The sequence below is a fragment of the Serinus canaria genome, chromosome 11, assembly GCF_022539315.1.
Source record: "Serinus canaria isolate serCan28SL12 chromosome 11, serCan2020, whole genome shotgun sequence".
In the NCBI taxonomy this organism is placed as follows: domain Eukaryota; kingdom Metazoa; phylum Chordata; class Aves; order Passeriformes; family Fringillidae; genus Serinus; species Serinus canaria.
The window spans coordinates 19,486,860-19,503,682 of record NC_066325.1 but is presented as its reverse complement, the minus strand read 5'-3'; the positions used below and the strand labels follow the sequence as shown (position 1 = coordinate 19,503,682).

At 55.7% G+C, this 16,823-nt stretch overlaps 1 protein-coding gene across 4 annotated transcripts in view; it reads right to left on the bottom strand.

Moving 5' to 3' along the window:
- Positions 1–214: 214 nt before the first annotated feature.
- The window catches only part of ACSF3 (acyl-CoA synthetase family member 3), a 51,793-nt gene continuing 35,184 nt past the window's right edge, over positions 215–16,823 (bottom strand). For 2 of the 4 annotated variants that reach the window (XM_018914711.3, XM_050978968.1), the window contains 3 exons: positions 3,117–3,251; positions 2,531–2,642; positions 215–1,139 (listed from right to left, as the gene is read on the bottom strand). In XM_018914711.3, the coding sequence (XP_018770256.2) occupies positions 1,022–1,139; positions 2,531–2,642; positions 3,117–3,251 (365 nt within the window). In that variant the 3' untranslated portion in view covers positions 215–1,021. The remainder of the gene's footprint in view (positions 1,140–2,530; positions 2,643–3,116; positions 3,252–16,823) is intronic. The other 2 variants (XM_050978967.1, XM_009090784.4) reach the window with 1 other exon arrangement.

The following is a 16,823-nucleotide window of genomic DNA, read 5'->3' as shown; positions in this document are numbered from 1 at the left end:
ACACTGAGAGGTGCCTCAGGAGCTCTGGGTGTCCCTCGTGTCCCCATCTCAAGTCCTTTTGAGCCTGAAGTACGGAAATCCAGGAGATGCCACTGTGGGCAGGTGTTGGGATGGACAGAGCAGAGCAGTGGCCAGACCTCTGTGCAGTGGGCTGGAGAAATCCTGTCCCCATCCACACCCCCTTCCACTTTTTCCCAGCCCCACTCTCATCCCTGCCCAGCACCATGTGCCTGCCATGGTCCCCTCCATGTCCTTTCCATGCTCTTTACACATCCCAGATTTCTGGGGCTCTAGTGACCCGTGTAATTACTCATGCTCCTTTTTCCTCCTGCCCTCCCTGGTGTTTCCAGAGCCCCATCAGCTACCAGGAAAAGCTGGAGCTGCCTGTCACCCCCTCAGCACTGGACAGGACCAGAGGAGATGGACCCACTGGATGGGGGCTGCTGTGCCCCACTGGCACCACCAACCCCCTGGGGCTGGCAGCTCATGTGTAGAGTCAAACAGGACAAACTTCCACGTTGAAAGGTGGGATTCATCAGTAGTGCACTGGGGTCACTTGGTGGTGGTGGATGCACTGGATCATACAGCCAGAATTTATGTCTGATTTTATATTTATTTATTTCTGCTGGGAAGTCATTGCCTGTGAGGGTGGGGAGGTCCTGGTGCAGGGTGCCCAGAGCAGCTGTGGCTGCCCCAACCGTGGAAGATTGGACAGGGCTTGGAGCACCAGGGGGTAGTGGGAGGTGTCCCTGCCCATGGCAGGGAGTGGGACTGGACAGAATTTAAGGTCCCTTCCAACCCAAACCATTCTGTGATTCTGTGATTCCTGCAAGGGGCTCCCCACAAGGAAACCCTAACTCTGCAGCTCTGGCTCGGCTCAGCCAGGAGGGACAAATGCTACTTTTACTGGACATGAATCAAGGACTAGGCTGCAGCGAGCCCAGATCTGCCAGGGATGATCCCTTGGCTCCTCCTCAGGGGCAGAATGCCGTGGATCAGGGCCAAGCCCCCCAGGTGGGCACTAGGCTGGGTAGAAGCGTTTCAGCAGCTCCTTCTTGTTGACTTTGCCCATCTGGTTGCGCGGGATCTCCTCCACCACGATCAGCTCTGTCGGGATGGTGTAGGGAGCCATGGTGTCCCTGGAACACCAAACTGGGCTGTCACAGCTGGGCAGGACCAGCTGAGCCTTCCCAGGAGCACCCACAGCCCAACCAGCCCCACCTGGGACCCCCACCCACACCTCAGGAGCCCATTTAAGCTCAGCCCCTCACAGACCTGGTGGGATGTTTGCTTCCAGCTGGTCTCTGCAGGGAGCAGCTCATTCCTGGGGACCCCTCGGCTGGCTCAGTGACTGTCCCCGGTGCAGGGCCCCACGTGCTCCTGGTGCCAGCCCCGAGGGGCCCGCAGGTGAGTTCCTCCCCGGGGTTTGGGTACCGGTCAGTGATGGCAGCCCCAGCCCCATCCCGTGCCCCCCTGAGCGCAGGGGCGGCTCTCCTGCCTTCTGCTGCCCGTGTGTCACCAGCCCGCGGCCCTGCCCGGCTCCGGCAGCGCCTGGCACCGGCTCTAAGGCGAGGTGCCAAGGCTGCCGAGCCCTCGGAGCCCCGGCCGGCCTCCTCCCCCCGCCGCCACCAGCGCCCGGCCATATGGAGCCGCTGACTCGGGATGGCGCCTGTCGCCGGGAAGCACCGGGGAAGGCGAAAGCCGCAAAATGAATCACTCTGAAGAGGGACATGTGTCTCCTGCCAGGGAGTGCGAGAACAGGGGCCCAGCGAGCCTAAGTGACATAAAAACTAAAGGGGACAGACAGGGAGAGGCGGGCGGGGCCGGGCTGGGCAGGGAGCGCAGCCGGACCCTGCGGGGATCCGCGTTCAAGGGCGCGAGAGCCCCGTCCCTGTCACAGAGCTGGGGACAGCGACGGGAAGAGACTGCAGGGAACACTCTGGGAGGGGGGGCTGGGCAAAGCCCCCTGCTCGGCACCGGGGACCCCCAGAACAGCCTGAGGGGTCCCCAAGGCTGCAGGTGGGGGATGGAGGGATCTACTGCCTGGGTCACTGATGTCCCCAGCACGGGATTTAGGGATGAGCAGCCACCTGAGGCAGAGTGAGCATCTCTCTAATGAGGAAAAGCTGAGAGAGCGGGCTTGTTCAGGTAGGAAAAGAGGATATTTTTAAATGAGAACTTTTTAATAGGGCTTGGAGTGCTTGGACAAGGGAGAATGGCTTCAAACTGCCAAAGGGCAGGGATGGATGGGATATTGGGAAATAATTCTTTCCTGGAAGAGTGAAGAGGCCCTGGCACCAGTGTCCAGAGGAGCTGTGGCTGCCCTTGGATCCCCTGGCAGTGTCCAAGGGCAGGTTGGACAGGGCTTGGAGCACCTGGGCTAGTGAAAGTGTTCCTGCTCATGGCAGGAACACTTTGAGGTCCCTTCCCACCTAAACCATTCCATGACTCTGTGATCCTATCCATGTCCCTGCTGAGGACACTACTGGCTTTGAGCCTGCTCCCTGTGTCCCCTCCCCTGGGGTTGTACCTGGCCCAGTCCTTCAGTTCCCTCACGGAGAGCATCTGGCCCTGGCGCAGCTTCACCACGGCGCTGACCCGCTGTCCCCACACCACGTCCGGGGGCCCGATCACTGCCACGTCTGCAGGGACAGCAGGGACCCCTCAGGGACCTGAGCAGCTCCTGGGGCCCAGCTGGGCACAGCAGGGACTCAGGTGTGAGGAGGAGGAAAATGCCACGGGATGTCAGCACTGGAAAACACTGTGGACTTCTGTGCTGACACAAGAACAGAGCTTTCACTATGGGAAAGGCAGGAAGCTCCATGGTTTGAGAATCTGGAGACAAGGGGGAGGAAGATGATGTACAGAGTGGTGTGGAGCTGGGGGCACCCCTTCTGACCCCTTGCACAGGGTCATGCACAAGGGCAGGGCAGATTTAACTGCAGCCTCATTCCCAAAATCGGACAGGAGCTGCTGCTGACTCGGCTCTGGCCCTGGAGCAGCAGAACTGTGGGGTTTAACCATCCCCTGTGGGAGGGAGCTCCAGGCACCTGCAGGGCAGGGCTGCCCCCAGAGCAGTGTCCCCTCTGGGCAGGGAGCAGGAGGGGAGCACAGACCTGTGATGTGGGGGTGTGCCAGGAGCTGCCGCTCCACCTCCAGCGCGCTGACTTTGAACCCCCCGTTCTTGATGATGTCCACGGAGGTGCGGCCCTTGATCCAGTACACTCCATCCTTGTATGCTGCTGTGTCTCCTGCAAAACAGACAGCTCCATCAGAGGCTGCTGCCTTGACCCCCCTCTGCCTTTCCTGGCACGTGGCTGTGGCACTCTGCAGGTGCTGCAAGGGGGAACAGGTACCCACTGCTACAGGGCAGGGTTGGGTGGACACTGGGGAGGAATATCCTGTGAGGGTGGGGAGGCACAGGGCGCCCAGAGAAACTGTGGCTGCCCCATCCTGGAAGTGTCCAAGGCCAGCCTGGACAGGGCTTGGAGCCACCTGGGATATGCGAAGGTGGAATGAGACGAGCTTTAAGGTTCTTCCAAACTAAACCACTCTGATTCCACAAAAAAACAACAAACAACAAAAAAAGGTGGGGAATGACATTGGAAAAATGAGCCTGTCCTGAGCAAGATGTTTGGTCCAACCTGTCCTTCCCACAGGTGTGATCCAGGTCAGCCCAGGTACCACAGGATGTGCCAGCATGATGCAGTTTTCACACCCTATTTCCAGCTCACCTCTGGCACTGTGGCGTAGCAAAGGCCCAGAGATTTAAACTGTCAGGGCAAGGAAACATCAGAATCAGTCCTGAAAATCCAGGCTGCTCCCCAGAAGAGCTGTGTCCCTGCTCAGCTGGCACCTGCCAAAATCCTGAGCAGCTCAGCTCAGCCAGGGAATGATTAATTGCTCCTGTATTTGCCTGCCCCTTGGCACTCTGTGGATGCTGAAGGCTGCCTGGAATATTCTGGAGTTGGGGAAACTTTGAAACTGGGGCTCTCTGGGTGTCTGGCTGCTTGGAGTGGGGAGGAAGTCGTGGCTGCTGTGATAAACTGCCTTCTGCACCCTGATCCTCTGGTGTGTGACTGACACGTGGTGGGACAGGGGACATTAATTAAATGGTGGCACTAGGAGAGCCAGGAGCAGGAGCTGCTTATTCACACAGAGAAGATGGGGAGAGGAGAGGGAATTCAGCCCTGCTTCAGTGGCACAGAGTTCCCATGTCATTCTTTGGGATGTCAGCACAGGAAACCAGCCCCATGTGCTTTCCCTCTGCCCTGATGGGGTGAGTGATCCCTGCTCCCCTCCCATTGCTGTGCTCCCCACACAGATCCCTCCATTCCACTGGCAGCACAGCACAGGCACGGGATTTGTCACATTATTATTGTGACTACCGTGAGCTCCTGGGACCAGCTCTGTAATTCCCTGTCTCTTCCTTTCCATCTCCTCTCCAGCACCAAGCCCTGGCTGTCACTTCCCACGCTGACAGCCTGGAGTGCTCTGGGGGATGCCATCCACTGAGGACAGCCCCGTTACCCTCTGCCCTGCACCATCTGCTTCCAGCCCAGCACATCAGGCAGCCTGAGCACTGCCACATCCAGCACTCCCTGCCTCCCAAGCCACTGGGGAATTCCAGCCCAGTTAAAAGGATGCTGAATTTGCTCAGTAACTGTCCCCAGCAGTGCTGAGTGTCACTTCCAAAGTGGTGCTGCCCCAAGCCTGTCCTCCCAGGGGTCACAGGTGAGTCCCTGCCCCATGAGCCCACCAGTGCCTGTCCTCCTGGGGGTCACAGGTGAGTCCCTGCCCCATGAGCCCACCAGTGCCTGTCCTCCCGGGGGTCACAGGTGAGTCCCTGCCCCATGAGCCCACCAGCCCTTGTGGGCAGCTGCTGGTGCTGTGTCCCATCCATCCCAGCTGCTCCATCCAGCGGGATGCAGCTCAGAACCACAACCAGCATTCCCTGCCCTGGGCCAGCTGCACCAGGAAGGGAATTTTGGCTGATGAGATGAGGGTCTCTGACACCCCCTCTCCTCCTCTGCCTGCCTGGGGCACTGCACCCAGCTCCTGTCATCACACAAAGCCGTGGCAGCAGCACCTCGTGGCACGTGGGGCCGTGGGATTGCTGCTCCCTGACAGCAGCCATCAGTGCTACCTTTGGATTTGTTTCAAGATGCTCAGTGGGCATCTGTTCTGTGAAATGTTAAAGGCTCTGCTGAGCTGCATACTGAGCAGGCTCTGCGCCGGCGGGGGCTGCCCTTTGCTGGAGTTACAGGCAGCTATAGATATATTTATCCAGTTAAAAACATAGAATTAGGGAAAGGTTTGGATTGGAAGGACTGTAAACTCACCTAGTTCCACCCCTGCTGTGGGCAGGGATGCCTTCCACTACCCCAGGGTGCTCCAAGCCCTGTCCAGCCTGGCCTTGGGCACCTCCAGGGATCATGGAACAGCCACAGCTTCTCTGCTCCCAGCCCTCACCACCCAGAGAGATGCAGAAGGAGACACGGGCAATGGAGACCAACATTTCCCAACTCAGACTGGAGATTTCTGCCATGAGGTTCCTCAAGTGGCAAAATCCTCGCTGCAAACACAAAAGGGCCCTTGGGACTCTGCTGTAGTTTGAGCACCTCCTTCACTGAGTGCTGAGACCTCGTGGGGACCGAGAGGCTGCCGGAGCTGCTTCCCAGGTGTGGAGAACAAGAGCCCCTTTGCTCCTCGAGCTGAGCTGCAGGATCAAGCCCTCACCTGTGTCAACACCCTCACCCACAGGGCAGTTTGTTCCTGGAAAACACAGCACAATTCCCACATCAAAGGTACAACCAACTATTGACCTAGGGAACGCTTTGGCTCGAGATATGAAATGCTGAGTGGCTTCGGGGAGCTCTGAGACAGCTGAAGTATCCTAAAAAAGGACTTTTTAGGTAAATCAGGTGACTTCAGCCTGGTCTAGACAGAGGGTCAGGAATGTTCTAGGATGTGCTGGACAAACAGGGACAGTGTTGGCCTCGCACTGGGGCTCTGTGAGTCCAAGATCTCAACCCTGCACATGGGTGATGAGGAAAGGCCAGCACCCCGGAGCTGCCCCCAGCAGGAGCCCACCCCAGGCCCACCACCCCTGCTCTGGGGGACAGATGTCACTCGGGAGGCTGTTTGGTAACAGGTGTCACCAGCTTGGTGGCAGTGACAGCGCGGCTGCGACGTGCGAGCCGGGACTGGCAGGCGGAGCCGGCCCGGAGCAGGCGGTGCCACTGTGATTTACAAACTGTCACAAAACTGTCACACGCCAACCCTGGGAGCTGCCTCCCCACCCCACGGGACTCGTGCACCTCCTCCTTCCTGCTCAGAGCTCCGGAGGGGACCTGGCAGGTGCTTCCCAGGCGTTTTCGGGTGTGTTACCAGCTCTGGGAGAGTGAAAATGTCTGTCAGGGCAGAGCTGGTGCTGCCCTTTGAGTGTGGTGCAAAGAAGAGAATGCCCTTGGAAAGGGAAGATCAGTGAAATCCTTTTGTGCTGCCACAGTTGATCTGAGAGCAGGGACGTTTCTGACTTGGCTGTGCCCTGGGTGTTGCTCCCACCTGAGGATGAGCACTGCCAGGCTGGAAACCAAAGCCCCACAGCCCAGTGCCACCAGCAGAGCCTGCTCCACCAGCATCATTCCCAGGGATGTGGCTCTTTGCAGCTGCCATGTCCCCCCATGCCTGTCACAGCTCTAGCAGACCAAGTGCTGCACAGCAGAAAATACCAAGAAACAGCAAATGTCCCCTCTGCAAGGCAAACGATTTTGCAGATTATTTCAGCCTCCTGCTCTGAGGCAGTTAATGCTCCAGCCAGGAGCTCCAGGGGCCGGAGCGGCGCCGGGGATGCTGGGGGGCTCCTCCCTGCCAGCAGCAGGATGTGGTTGGAGCACTTTCAAATATTAATTAGACCTTTTTGCTGTTAATGAATCACTGCTGATTTTTGCAAACCCTTGGCTTTCAAATGCTCCATGCAGAGCCCAGCCCAGTGCTCCTCAGAGTGGGGATAGAGGGCAGGAATGTCTCACAGCCACTCCTCCAGGTGACACCGACCTGCAGGGACACAGGAGAGCTCCTCTGGGGACAGTCACCACGTGCCACCCATGGGCAGCCAGCAGAGCTCCTTCAGACCACACAGTGCACCTTGCTCCTTTGGGAGCCTTTATGGTTTTGGATATTTTTTTCCAAACTCCAGGAGGAGTTGTCAGCTGCTCTCCTGCCATGAGGATCCCTCACTTCCAGAGGGAAGAGCCAGAGCAGAGCACTCACCCTCCTGCATTCCTCTGGAACTCAGTGAGCATGGGGGGGATGACACCAGCAAGCTCCCAGCTGGAAAAGCCTGGGAAGCCTGCAGGAAGGCAGTGGGAATAATCAGTCTTTGCCCTTCTCTGGTGCCTTTCAGCAGAGCATCTCAAGCACACTGATCCAGAGGCTACTCAGGCAGAAAGGGAACAGCTGGGGATGAGGAGGAGCCCCTGTGGGATGAGGAGTGGCCTCACACACCAGGAGCAGTGGGCAGGAGGTTCTGGATCTTTGCTCTACCCTGGCATTAACTCCTGCCAGCCTCCCACTTCCCTGGAATCATTGCTGATGCTGCTGGTCCATCAGGCTGAGGCAGAGCTCAGCCTCTGGCAGACACACCTCACTGATTAGGATTATGATTTATTTTCCAGGTAGGATTGGTCCAACAGCCCAAGCAGGTGATGAAGAGCCTGAGCCCTGATGCTGATCCACACCTCTGGGAGAACAGAGCCAAAATCTGGGAGCTCAAACCCCCTTTGCCAGGCGAGGATTTTGCAGGGGCAAGTCTCCAACCCCAGCACCCACAGCTGGATGGGGACACACAGGGGCCCAGCCAAGTCTTGTGATGTTCCCCCTGACCACTCAGAGGCAGCTGGCAGGAAGGTTCTCCTCCATCCTCCTCCTTTCAGTAGAGTTTTCCTGCCTGCAGATCAGCTCCAGCACCAGACCATGGAAATGCTCCCTCACAGGCTTTGGAATCCCCCTGCAGCCACAAGCTCTGTGTGCCTGTCACATTTCTCAGGTGCTTTCAAGCTTCCCTGCTCTCTCTGGGACAGTTCAGTGTCTCACCACTCTCCTAAACCCATGGCAAGGATTTTTTTGCAGGTAGCACAGACACAGTGGGGCTGGGAAGCTGCTGAGTGTAGCACAGCAGTGACATTCCTGTGGTCACTCTGCCTCTCTTCCCATCCCTCTGGGCACAAGCTCCCAAGCCCAGTGCAAAAAGAAATGGTTTGTTCCAATTCCCAGAGGCTCCTGTGCTGGAGAAAAGCCATGTGGGGTGGATAAATGATTATAAGGCAAGTGCTAAAGGCTTTTTATAGGAATTAGATAATCCATCCCCTCTGTGGGATGGGTGGCCGAGCGCTGCCTCTCCGTCACAGACATCCACCTTTCCCTCCCCCCACACCAGGAAAACTGCATGCACAGATCCCCCATCTGCTCCCATCCATCACACACTTCACTCCAGTTTATTAGCTGGAATAAATCATAAATATTTCATTCTATATCAGCGGCGCTGGGCTCCGGGAAGGTGCAATCCATCACCCCGCTCCCCGACCTGCGCCGTGCAAGACGCTTTCCAGTCTATTAAACAAGATTGATACAGTGTGCCAGCCTGGCTGGGGCATTTACCCATGGAGCCCTGGCACAGGGAGGGCACAGGACACCTGAGGCTGCATGGCCAGCCCAGCCACAAACCCTGCAGCAGCAAGAGGCAGAGTCCTGGCCAAGCGTGCCATGGGAATGCTGCTGGCATGAGGAGAATCATGGAATTATTTAGCTTAAAAAAGGCCCTTGGAAAAGGAAATTCCACCCATCCCCCAGCACTGACCCATGTCCCCAGGTGCCACATCCTCATGGTTTTAAATCCCTGCAGGGATGGAGACTCCACTGCTGCCCTGGGACAGCCCTTCCCATGAGGAAATCCCTAATTTCAGGGAAGGCTGTTCACTCTTGTCCTGTTGCTTGCACCCTAGGAGAAGAGCTGGGAGCAGACGCCGTGGCAAAGCAGGGCCCAGCTGAAGCACCATCCTGCCTCCAACAGGGACCTTCCAGCCTGTTCCCAGCTCAGGAATTCCCCCTCATCCTCCAAGGGAGAGCTCTCTCCAAGCCACATCTCCCTGCAGGACCAACAGCACCCTCAGTGTGGGTCACTCTCTGCTGGAATCCTGGCCCTTGGGTGAGTTCCCAACACCCAAGAGATGCAGCTCAGTGATCCAGAGCCTCCCTGGCACTGCTGGGATTGATGGGAGCCATCCCTGCTCCTGCAGGGGTTGAGGCTGCCTCAGCAGTGCTGATGTATGTGCACAGATCTCTTTAATGAAATGCTAAATGATAGGCTGAATAACTGAGCACCTTGAGCTTGATTTATTGCGTGGAAGTGAGGAATGCCTGTCCCTGCTGTCAGCCATCTTGGCTGCCAGCAGAGGTCACGAGCACTAATTGTAGCTAATTAACATTAATTAGACTTGGGAAAGACTGGGTCTCCTCTCCCCAGTCATCCCCATCCACCCCAGCCCTTCAGCACTCACGTTCCCTGGAAGCAGGCTGCATTCCCAGCAGCCCAGGGCTCAGCAGCTCCTGTTCATCCCAACCCAGCTGAAATCATCAGCTCCTGCTTTTCCCCACCTTTCCCACCCTCCTCAGACCTGCCAGGCTCCAGAGTCCAACTCACTGCTCCCTCTGGAGCCTGTCACAACCCTGGAGTGACTCCTAGGGGACACTCGAGTCCATCCACCCTCACCAGGTCACCTGGACCAGCAAATGCCTCCCTTGGGCTCACAGGAGATCCTGCCCAAAGGCACTGGGGCTGCTCTGAGCTCCCTCTGCAGAGCAGGGGGGCTTTGGACAGCCCATGATCATTTATAAAGCATGAAAGGCTCCTGAGGGGGAGAGTCTGAAACTTCCTCAAAAAACCACATGTATATTAATTCCACAGCAATTATTCATGAGGAAACCCTCTCCCCAGCAGCCCCCAGTCACTCCCTGGGTGCAGGACAAAGCCTTTCCTGGTGTCCCTGCCCTGCCCAGCAGAGCCAGGGCACCGGGGAAGGGCTGGCACTGCCTCTGGATCCAGCTGCTTCCCTGGCACGGGCAGCCCTGGCTGGCAGCACAACTCCAGTCTGCTGCCAAGATCCTGCAGCAGGGCCCAGGGCCAGGGAGGAGAGAGGCTCAGCAGCTGCAGCCCCAGAGCTGTCCCTGTGGTGGGAACGGGCAGGTGAGCTCAGCATGGAGCTGCTGCTCTCCAGGCAGGTCCCAGCTGCACTCCAGGGTGAGGGTGAGGAGATGCTGCAGCCAGGCCAGAGGAGCCAGGGAGCTGCTCCAGGGCTGGAGCCAGGCTGGCAGAGCTGGGGGTGCTCACCTGGAGAGGAGAAGACTCCAGGGAGAGCCCAGAGCCCCTTCCAGCACCTAAAGGGGCTCCAGGAGAGCTAGAGAGGGACTGGGGACAAGGGATGGAGGGACAGGACACAGGGAATGGCTTTAAACTGAAAGGGGGTAGGCTTAGATGGAGTATCAGGGAGAAATCCTTCCCTGTGAGGGTGGGCAGGCCCTGGCACAGGGTACCCAGAGCAGCTGTGGCTGCCCCTGGATCCCTGGAAATGTCCAAGGCCAGGCTGGACAGGGCTGGGAGCAGCCTGGGACAGTGGAAGGTGTCCCAAAGCTGCCAGAGCTCCAGGAGGGTTTGGACAATGCTCTCAGGCACAGGCTGGGATTGTTGGGGTGTCTGTGCAGGGCCAGGATTTCTACTTTGATGATCTTAATCTTTGATCTCTTAATCCCTTCCAGCTGAGGATATTCCATGATTCCATGACTGATCCAGGCAAGGCATTGGGTCATCTTCACACTGCCTGCTCCCAGGAGAAAGGGGTTAAACAATGGACTCCCCACTCTCAAAACTTCTCCAGAGACTGGAGAAGCCAGCATGAGGAAAAAAGAAAATCAGAAATAAAAAAAAGAAAGGCCCAGGCTGGAATGAATTCCTGTCATGCTCTCTACCAGGGAACTTTGTATTCCACAGGCAGCAGCTCTGAGCCTGCTGTCAGAGCCACGCTGGGAGAAAGGGCAAAACCCTGCTGAGATGAAAGAATGGGAAGCACTGGAACAGCCTCCCCTGGCATTTACACCTGGAAAAAAAAATAAATCACTCAAGGGCATCTCACAAAGAGCTGTGCTAATAAGGCTCTCCTCCCCACGCTGTGTGGCTGCGTGGGACATGGAGCAGTGCCAGCAGTGCTGGCAGCAGCTCAGGTACCTGCAGGGGAAAGGAGCAGGTAAGACAAGCCTGGTTCAGGCCTGAGCTGAGCTCTGCCCACCCTGCTTCCAGCCAGGGGACAGAGGGACTTGGGGACCTGCCTTGAGTGCAGCTACCCCTTGTCTTGGCTGATCGATCAGAGACTCCTTCCCCTCACCCAGGAGTTTCCAAAGGCTCCTCACATTTACTGCACCTCTCAGCAGGGTGAGAAGTCAGGCTGGTGCCCATGACCCTCCTGGCTTGTCTGCACCTCCTATTTCCTTCACCACACAGACCTTTCCCTGCTCCCAAGAGGATTTTTCTCCTTCCTTGAGCCCAGGGAAGAAGGCAGGGCAGTGTTTAGGGATCACCCTCTGGTGTCACTGCCCCACTGCACTGTGTCTGCACTCAGGATCCCCCTGGGGCAGGGAAAGCTCCATCCACTGCATCCCTTCTCCAACCCATCCCTCTCCCATCCCCTGCAAGCCAGGCTTCCCAACAATCCCACTGGGCAGCAGGTTTGCCTACCAAGTACAAAGAGCCACGGCTGTCCTGCTGCTCTGGGGCCTCGGGGCTTGCTGCAGATGGTCCCTGCTCCAGCCCTGGCCTGGGCTGGCACTGACACCCTCCCACAGCCTGTGCCAGCCAAGTCCTGGGCATCCAGCCAGCAGAGGACAGCACCAAATGGAAACTCAGCCTTGGCAAAGCCTGGCAGGGCCTCAGATCCTGCCTGCCCTGGCAGAGGTGCTGCTCCTCATTTTTATCTCATTTCTTCAGCTCAGCATGCCCAGGAGCCTCTCCAAGCCCTCAGAAGTGAAGGACAGGAGCAGATGAACACTCCCCAGGCTGCATGTCCTGCTCCAATGGAAAGCAGTGGATAAACCTGGCAAACCTGGAAGGTTTCTGCAAAGCAGGCAGCCGAGAGTCTGGAGGTTCAGTCCTCCCTGGCAGGAACTCAGGGGTGACTGACAGGACACAAGCAGGGACCCCCCTGCTCCTCCAGCCTGAATTACTGCAGATGGGTTTGCCCAGAGGACCAGCCAGAAAAGAAAATGGGTAAGTTAAAATGAAAAACACTTCTTTTTTTCACATTAGCATTTAAATATTTATGGAAATCCCTGCAGACAAGGAGACAAAAAAGAAAACTCAAGGAGTAATAAATAAGTCAGTGCTCCAAGGTGTGGCTGCACGTGGCTGGTGGAGCTTTGGAGAACGTGGTAACAAAAACCAATAATGGTAATAATAAAAATATTAGAACAGATCCCTCTGCTCCCTGCAGCCCCTGAGGGACAATCAAACCTTAGCAAAAGGCAGAATCACCTTTTCTTTCCCTTGCAGTGTCCTGGGGCCTGGCCTTGGGCACTGCCAGGAGTCTAGGGGCAGCCACAGCTGCTCTGGGCATCCTGTGCCAGGGCCTGCCCAGCCTCACAGGGAACAATTCCTTCCTAAATCCCTGAAATGGGATGGAATTGAGTCAGGGGCTGGTTCCAGGCTCACCCTCCAGGCTGTGAGAGCAGCACTGCTGCAGCAGAGCTAAAGGGGTAAAAGCAGCCACAGAACAAAAGGGAAGAGCCTGGATTTTGGAGCTGCAGGTGCCTGCTGTTCCCACTGACTCTCAGCTGGGGAGCAATTGCTCCATGCCTCTGGAAAGGAGCCTCAGTGCAGCAGAGGTTCTCAAAGAAGGGAAGGGTTGGCATCCAAGATGTTTGATACGACGAGAGCAGAGCTTTAGAGAGTAAACAAATTCTGTGCCAAAAGCTGCTCTCATTTACAGCTACAAAAATCCCAAGTCACTCTGAACTGCTGAAAACATCAGCTTCACCAGCAGTCAGGGAAACAGAATCAGGGAACCATGGAATGTTTTGGGTTGGAAGGGACCTTAAAGCTCAACTTGTTCCACCCCACCCATGTGCTGGTGCCCCAAGGCTTCCAGTAGCCAGGCAAACCTGGAAATACTGAATCCTCAAGGAGAAGGAATAAATACTCCAGCAGGAAGCAAAAAAGGGAATTCTCTCTGCAAAGTGCTCTGAGTGTGTGCTTAAGGAACCTCTGGGGGTGATAAAGGCTGATATACCAGAAAATATTCCACCTTTATGTTTTTAATTTTAGAAACACTTCTTAAATTAAGGCTGGGTGGAAAGGGGAGCCCAGCACATGCCTGGTCTGGCTTCTGCTCCTGCCCCATCCTACAGCAGCGTGTTTGGGGTCCACCTGGCATTTTTGGGGGTGTCCTTCCATGGCATTGGTGGGAAGATGGGACCCAAAGGCAGCAGCTGAGTGCTGCCATTCTGCCCCACCCCAGAGCTGATCCCTGGCAGGCTCCACAAGGAGCTGCTCCAGGCAGGAGCCCCTGCTCCATCCGGTGGGATCTCACCAGTAACTCACATCACTCCAGCACATTACAATTAGGGAATCATTTCTGTAAAAATAGAATTTGCATTAGCTGGATTTGTGAGTAGGAAAGCCACTGCAAACAAACAGAAAACCTGCAGATTAAGATGCTAATTAGATGCATTTCTATTTATAATCTGCCTTGATCAGCCTCAAGTATTTTCTCTTTCAGGTGTCTGTGCTCCACCCACGGATGTGAGCAATTCCCCTGGCAGGGAAACACCTGCTGCTCCCTGGGGACAGCCAAGCATGGGGAAAAGCCTGTGCCAGAGGCATGGGGCTGCATCCTGCTCCTTCTCCTTAGGGCACAGCCCCAGAGCAGGGAGGAGTTGTGCCTGGCCAAGGATGACCTGCCCAGAGCCTTTCCTATAAACAGCACATTGCTCTGTGCTGGGAACTGCAGGAGGCTTTGCCTTTCCTACCAGAAGGGGTGGATATCACAGATTCATGGAATTAGCTGGAAAAGATCTTTAAGTTCATCAAGTCCAACCATCAGCCCTGCACCACCACCATGATCACCCCTGACCATGTCCCCAAGCGTCACATCCATGGTTTTTCAACACTTTCAGGGATGGGGACTCCACCACTGCCCTGTCCATGAAGAAACTTTCCCCCATCTCCACCCTAAACCTTCTCTAAGGCCATTTTGTCTCATCCTGTCCCTTGTTTCCCCCCTGGCTGTTCCCTCCCATCAGGGAGTTGTGCAGAGCCACAAGGTCCCCCCTGAGCCTCCTTTTCTCCAGGCTGAGCCCCTTCCCAGCTCCCTCAGCCCCTCCTGGTGCTCCAGTTGTGATGGGGGGGTTGGACTTGATGGCCTTGAAAGGTCCTCCCTCCCCCAAACCATTCCATGATTCTGTGGAATCTGCACGAGCCAGGCCTGGGAATGGCAAGGATCTGCAGCTGGTGTCAGCTGTGGACTGGAGAGCTCAGGCTAAAAAGGACAGAGAGACATCAGGAGGTCACTGAAACCAGTCAGAGTCACTGGGATCATTCCCTGGACTGGGACTCATGGCTGCAGCAGGAGCAAGTTCCATTTTTGGAGCAAGCTGGGAATTCAGTGCTGAGTGGGACGTTCCCAGCTAAGCCAGGGCTTGTCCTTGGTGCTTGGATTTGCAATCACAGTGGAAAAACAACTTTTTGTTGTTGGAGGGGTTTTTTTTTGTTTGTTTTGTTTTGCTTTCCCTGGAGTTCCTCCCTCACTGCAGAACATCCAGAAGAAATAAAGAAACACCAGGTCCACTCTGCTCTCCCTCTAAAGCCCTAACAGCAGGATATGAGAAGTGTTTTGGGCCATAGGATTTATTACTGATGGGGTTCAGGGCATTTGTGACCTGGGCAAAAAGATCCAGCAAAAATTCACTGATAAACCAAGATTTAACAATGTGAAAAACAGCTCCAAGGTTGTGGGTTTTTTTTTTAAATACAGCTCAAAGAAAGAAATTTAAAAGATATGAGTCATCATTCTGCAATGTGCATCAAACAAGTTAAATAACTCTTACTTTCTTAACGACATATTAATCAAAGTGCATTGATTCTTGAATCAGATTCTACTCCCAACAAGCTCTCTATCTTCTCCATCCTGATGCATGCATTAAGAGAGTTTTATTCTGACAGATACAATATAGCAATCAATAAAATCTTATTATATGGAGCAGGGATACATGGATTTGTTGCAGGATTTATGCACTACTTTCAAACCCGGTGCTATTTCATGTCTCAGCCTTAACCTGTAATTGAAAATAAATCTCCCTGAATACACCAGATTCTAATTTTCTGGTTGTATGGGCAAATGTGAATGGAAGCTGCCCTTCCCTGGGGGAGCAGGCTGCTCTTGGGCTGTGTGGCTGCCCGGGTAGCACGGCTGGATTGGCAGATTCCTCTGGAGAAACCCTGGGTGAGGGAGATGGGGGGAAAGGGCAGTGCTGGGCACCATGCTGGGCACCGTGCTGGGCACCGTGCTGGGCACCATGCTGGACACCCAGCACGCTCCCAAACCCTCCTGGTGCTTCCAAAGCCACCTGCTGCCTCCTGGGCAGGGACAACACAGCCTGACAGTGCCAGGGCCTGGCCCAGGTGGGCATGACAAGGCTGGGAGGGATGGATGGATGGATGGATGGATGGATGGATGGATGGATGGATGGATGGATGGATGGATGGATGGATGGATGGATGGATGGATGGATGGATGTTGGATGGATGGATGGATGGATATCAGGATGACCACACAAGCTGCTGTTTCTCTGCTGCTTTCCTCCAGTTCCCAAGGTTTGATTTTGCTCACAGGATCATGGAATGGTTTGGGTAGGAAGGGACCTTAAAGATCACCCAGTGCCACTCCCTGCCATGGGCAGGGACACCTTTCACTGTCCCAGGTTGCTCCAAAACCTTGCCTTGGACACTGCCAGGGATCCAGGGGCAGCCACAGCTTCCCTGGGCACCCTGTGCCAGGGCCTCATCCTAAAAAATGTCTTCCTTCCCTCTTTTCCTTCCTTCTTTCCCTCTCCTCCCCTCTCAGGAGCATGTGAGGGTTTGGAGGCTGCCTCTCACCTGGCACAGCTGGGCAGGAGCTGGGCAGGCTCAGCAGGGACAGCAGCCAGATGCCCACAGGCGTTTTTCCTTTGGGCTCAGCTCGGCCTCAGAGGGCTCAGTGCCACTTGGATGTATGACAGCAGGTGGAAACCCAGCAGTCTCCCTGGAAATGGCTGGAGGGGACTTTGATCTAAGCAGCTCTGTCAACAGCGTTAATACAATAAAAATAATCAAATTCACTCGGATGGAAATGAGAGATGGAGGGATCGGCAGACAGCAGCACAAATCCCAGGGAATAAAGAGGATGGGAGCAACAGCACATCCCCTCTGCACCACCAGGAGTTCAGAGGCTTCTCAGAAGAGCCATGATCTTGAATTCATCAAAGTCACTGGCTTTTTTCCCTCTTTTTCTGGGCAGGGTTTGGAGCAACCTGGTCCAAAGGTGTCCTTGTTCATGGGACAGGATCTCTTCCCATCCAATCCACTCCACAATTCTGTGGCACCCCAGCCCTGAGGGCCCTGGCCACCACCTGCAGCCTGTAGGTCACTGGTGGGGACACCACAGGGTCAGCAGTGAGCAGAAGGCTGGCACAGAGTCGGGAAAGCCATGGCTGGGGTTTGGGAACACCTTGTGCTGGCATTC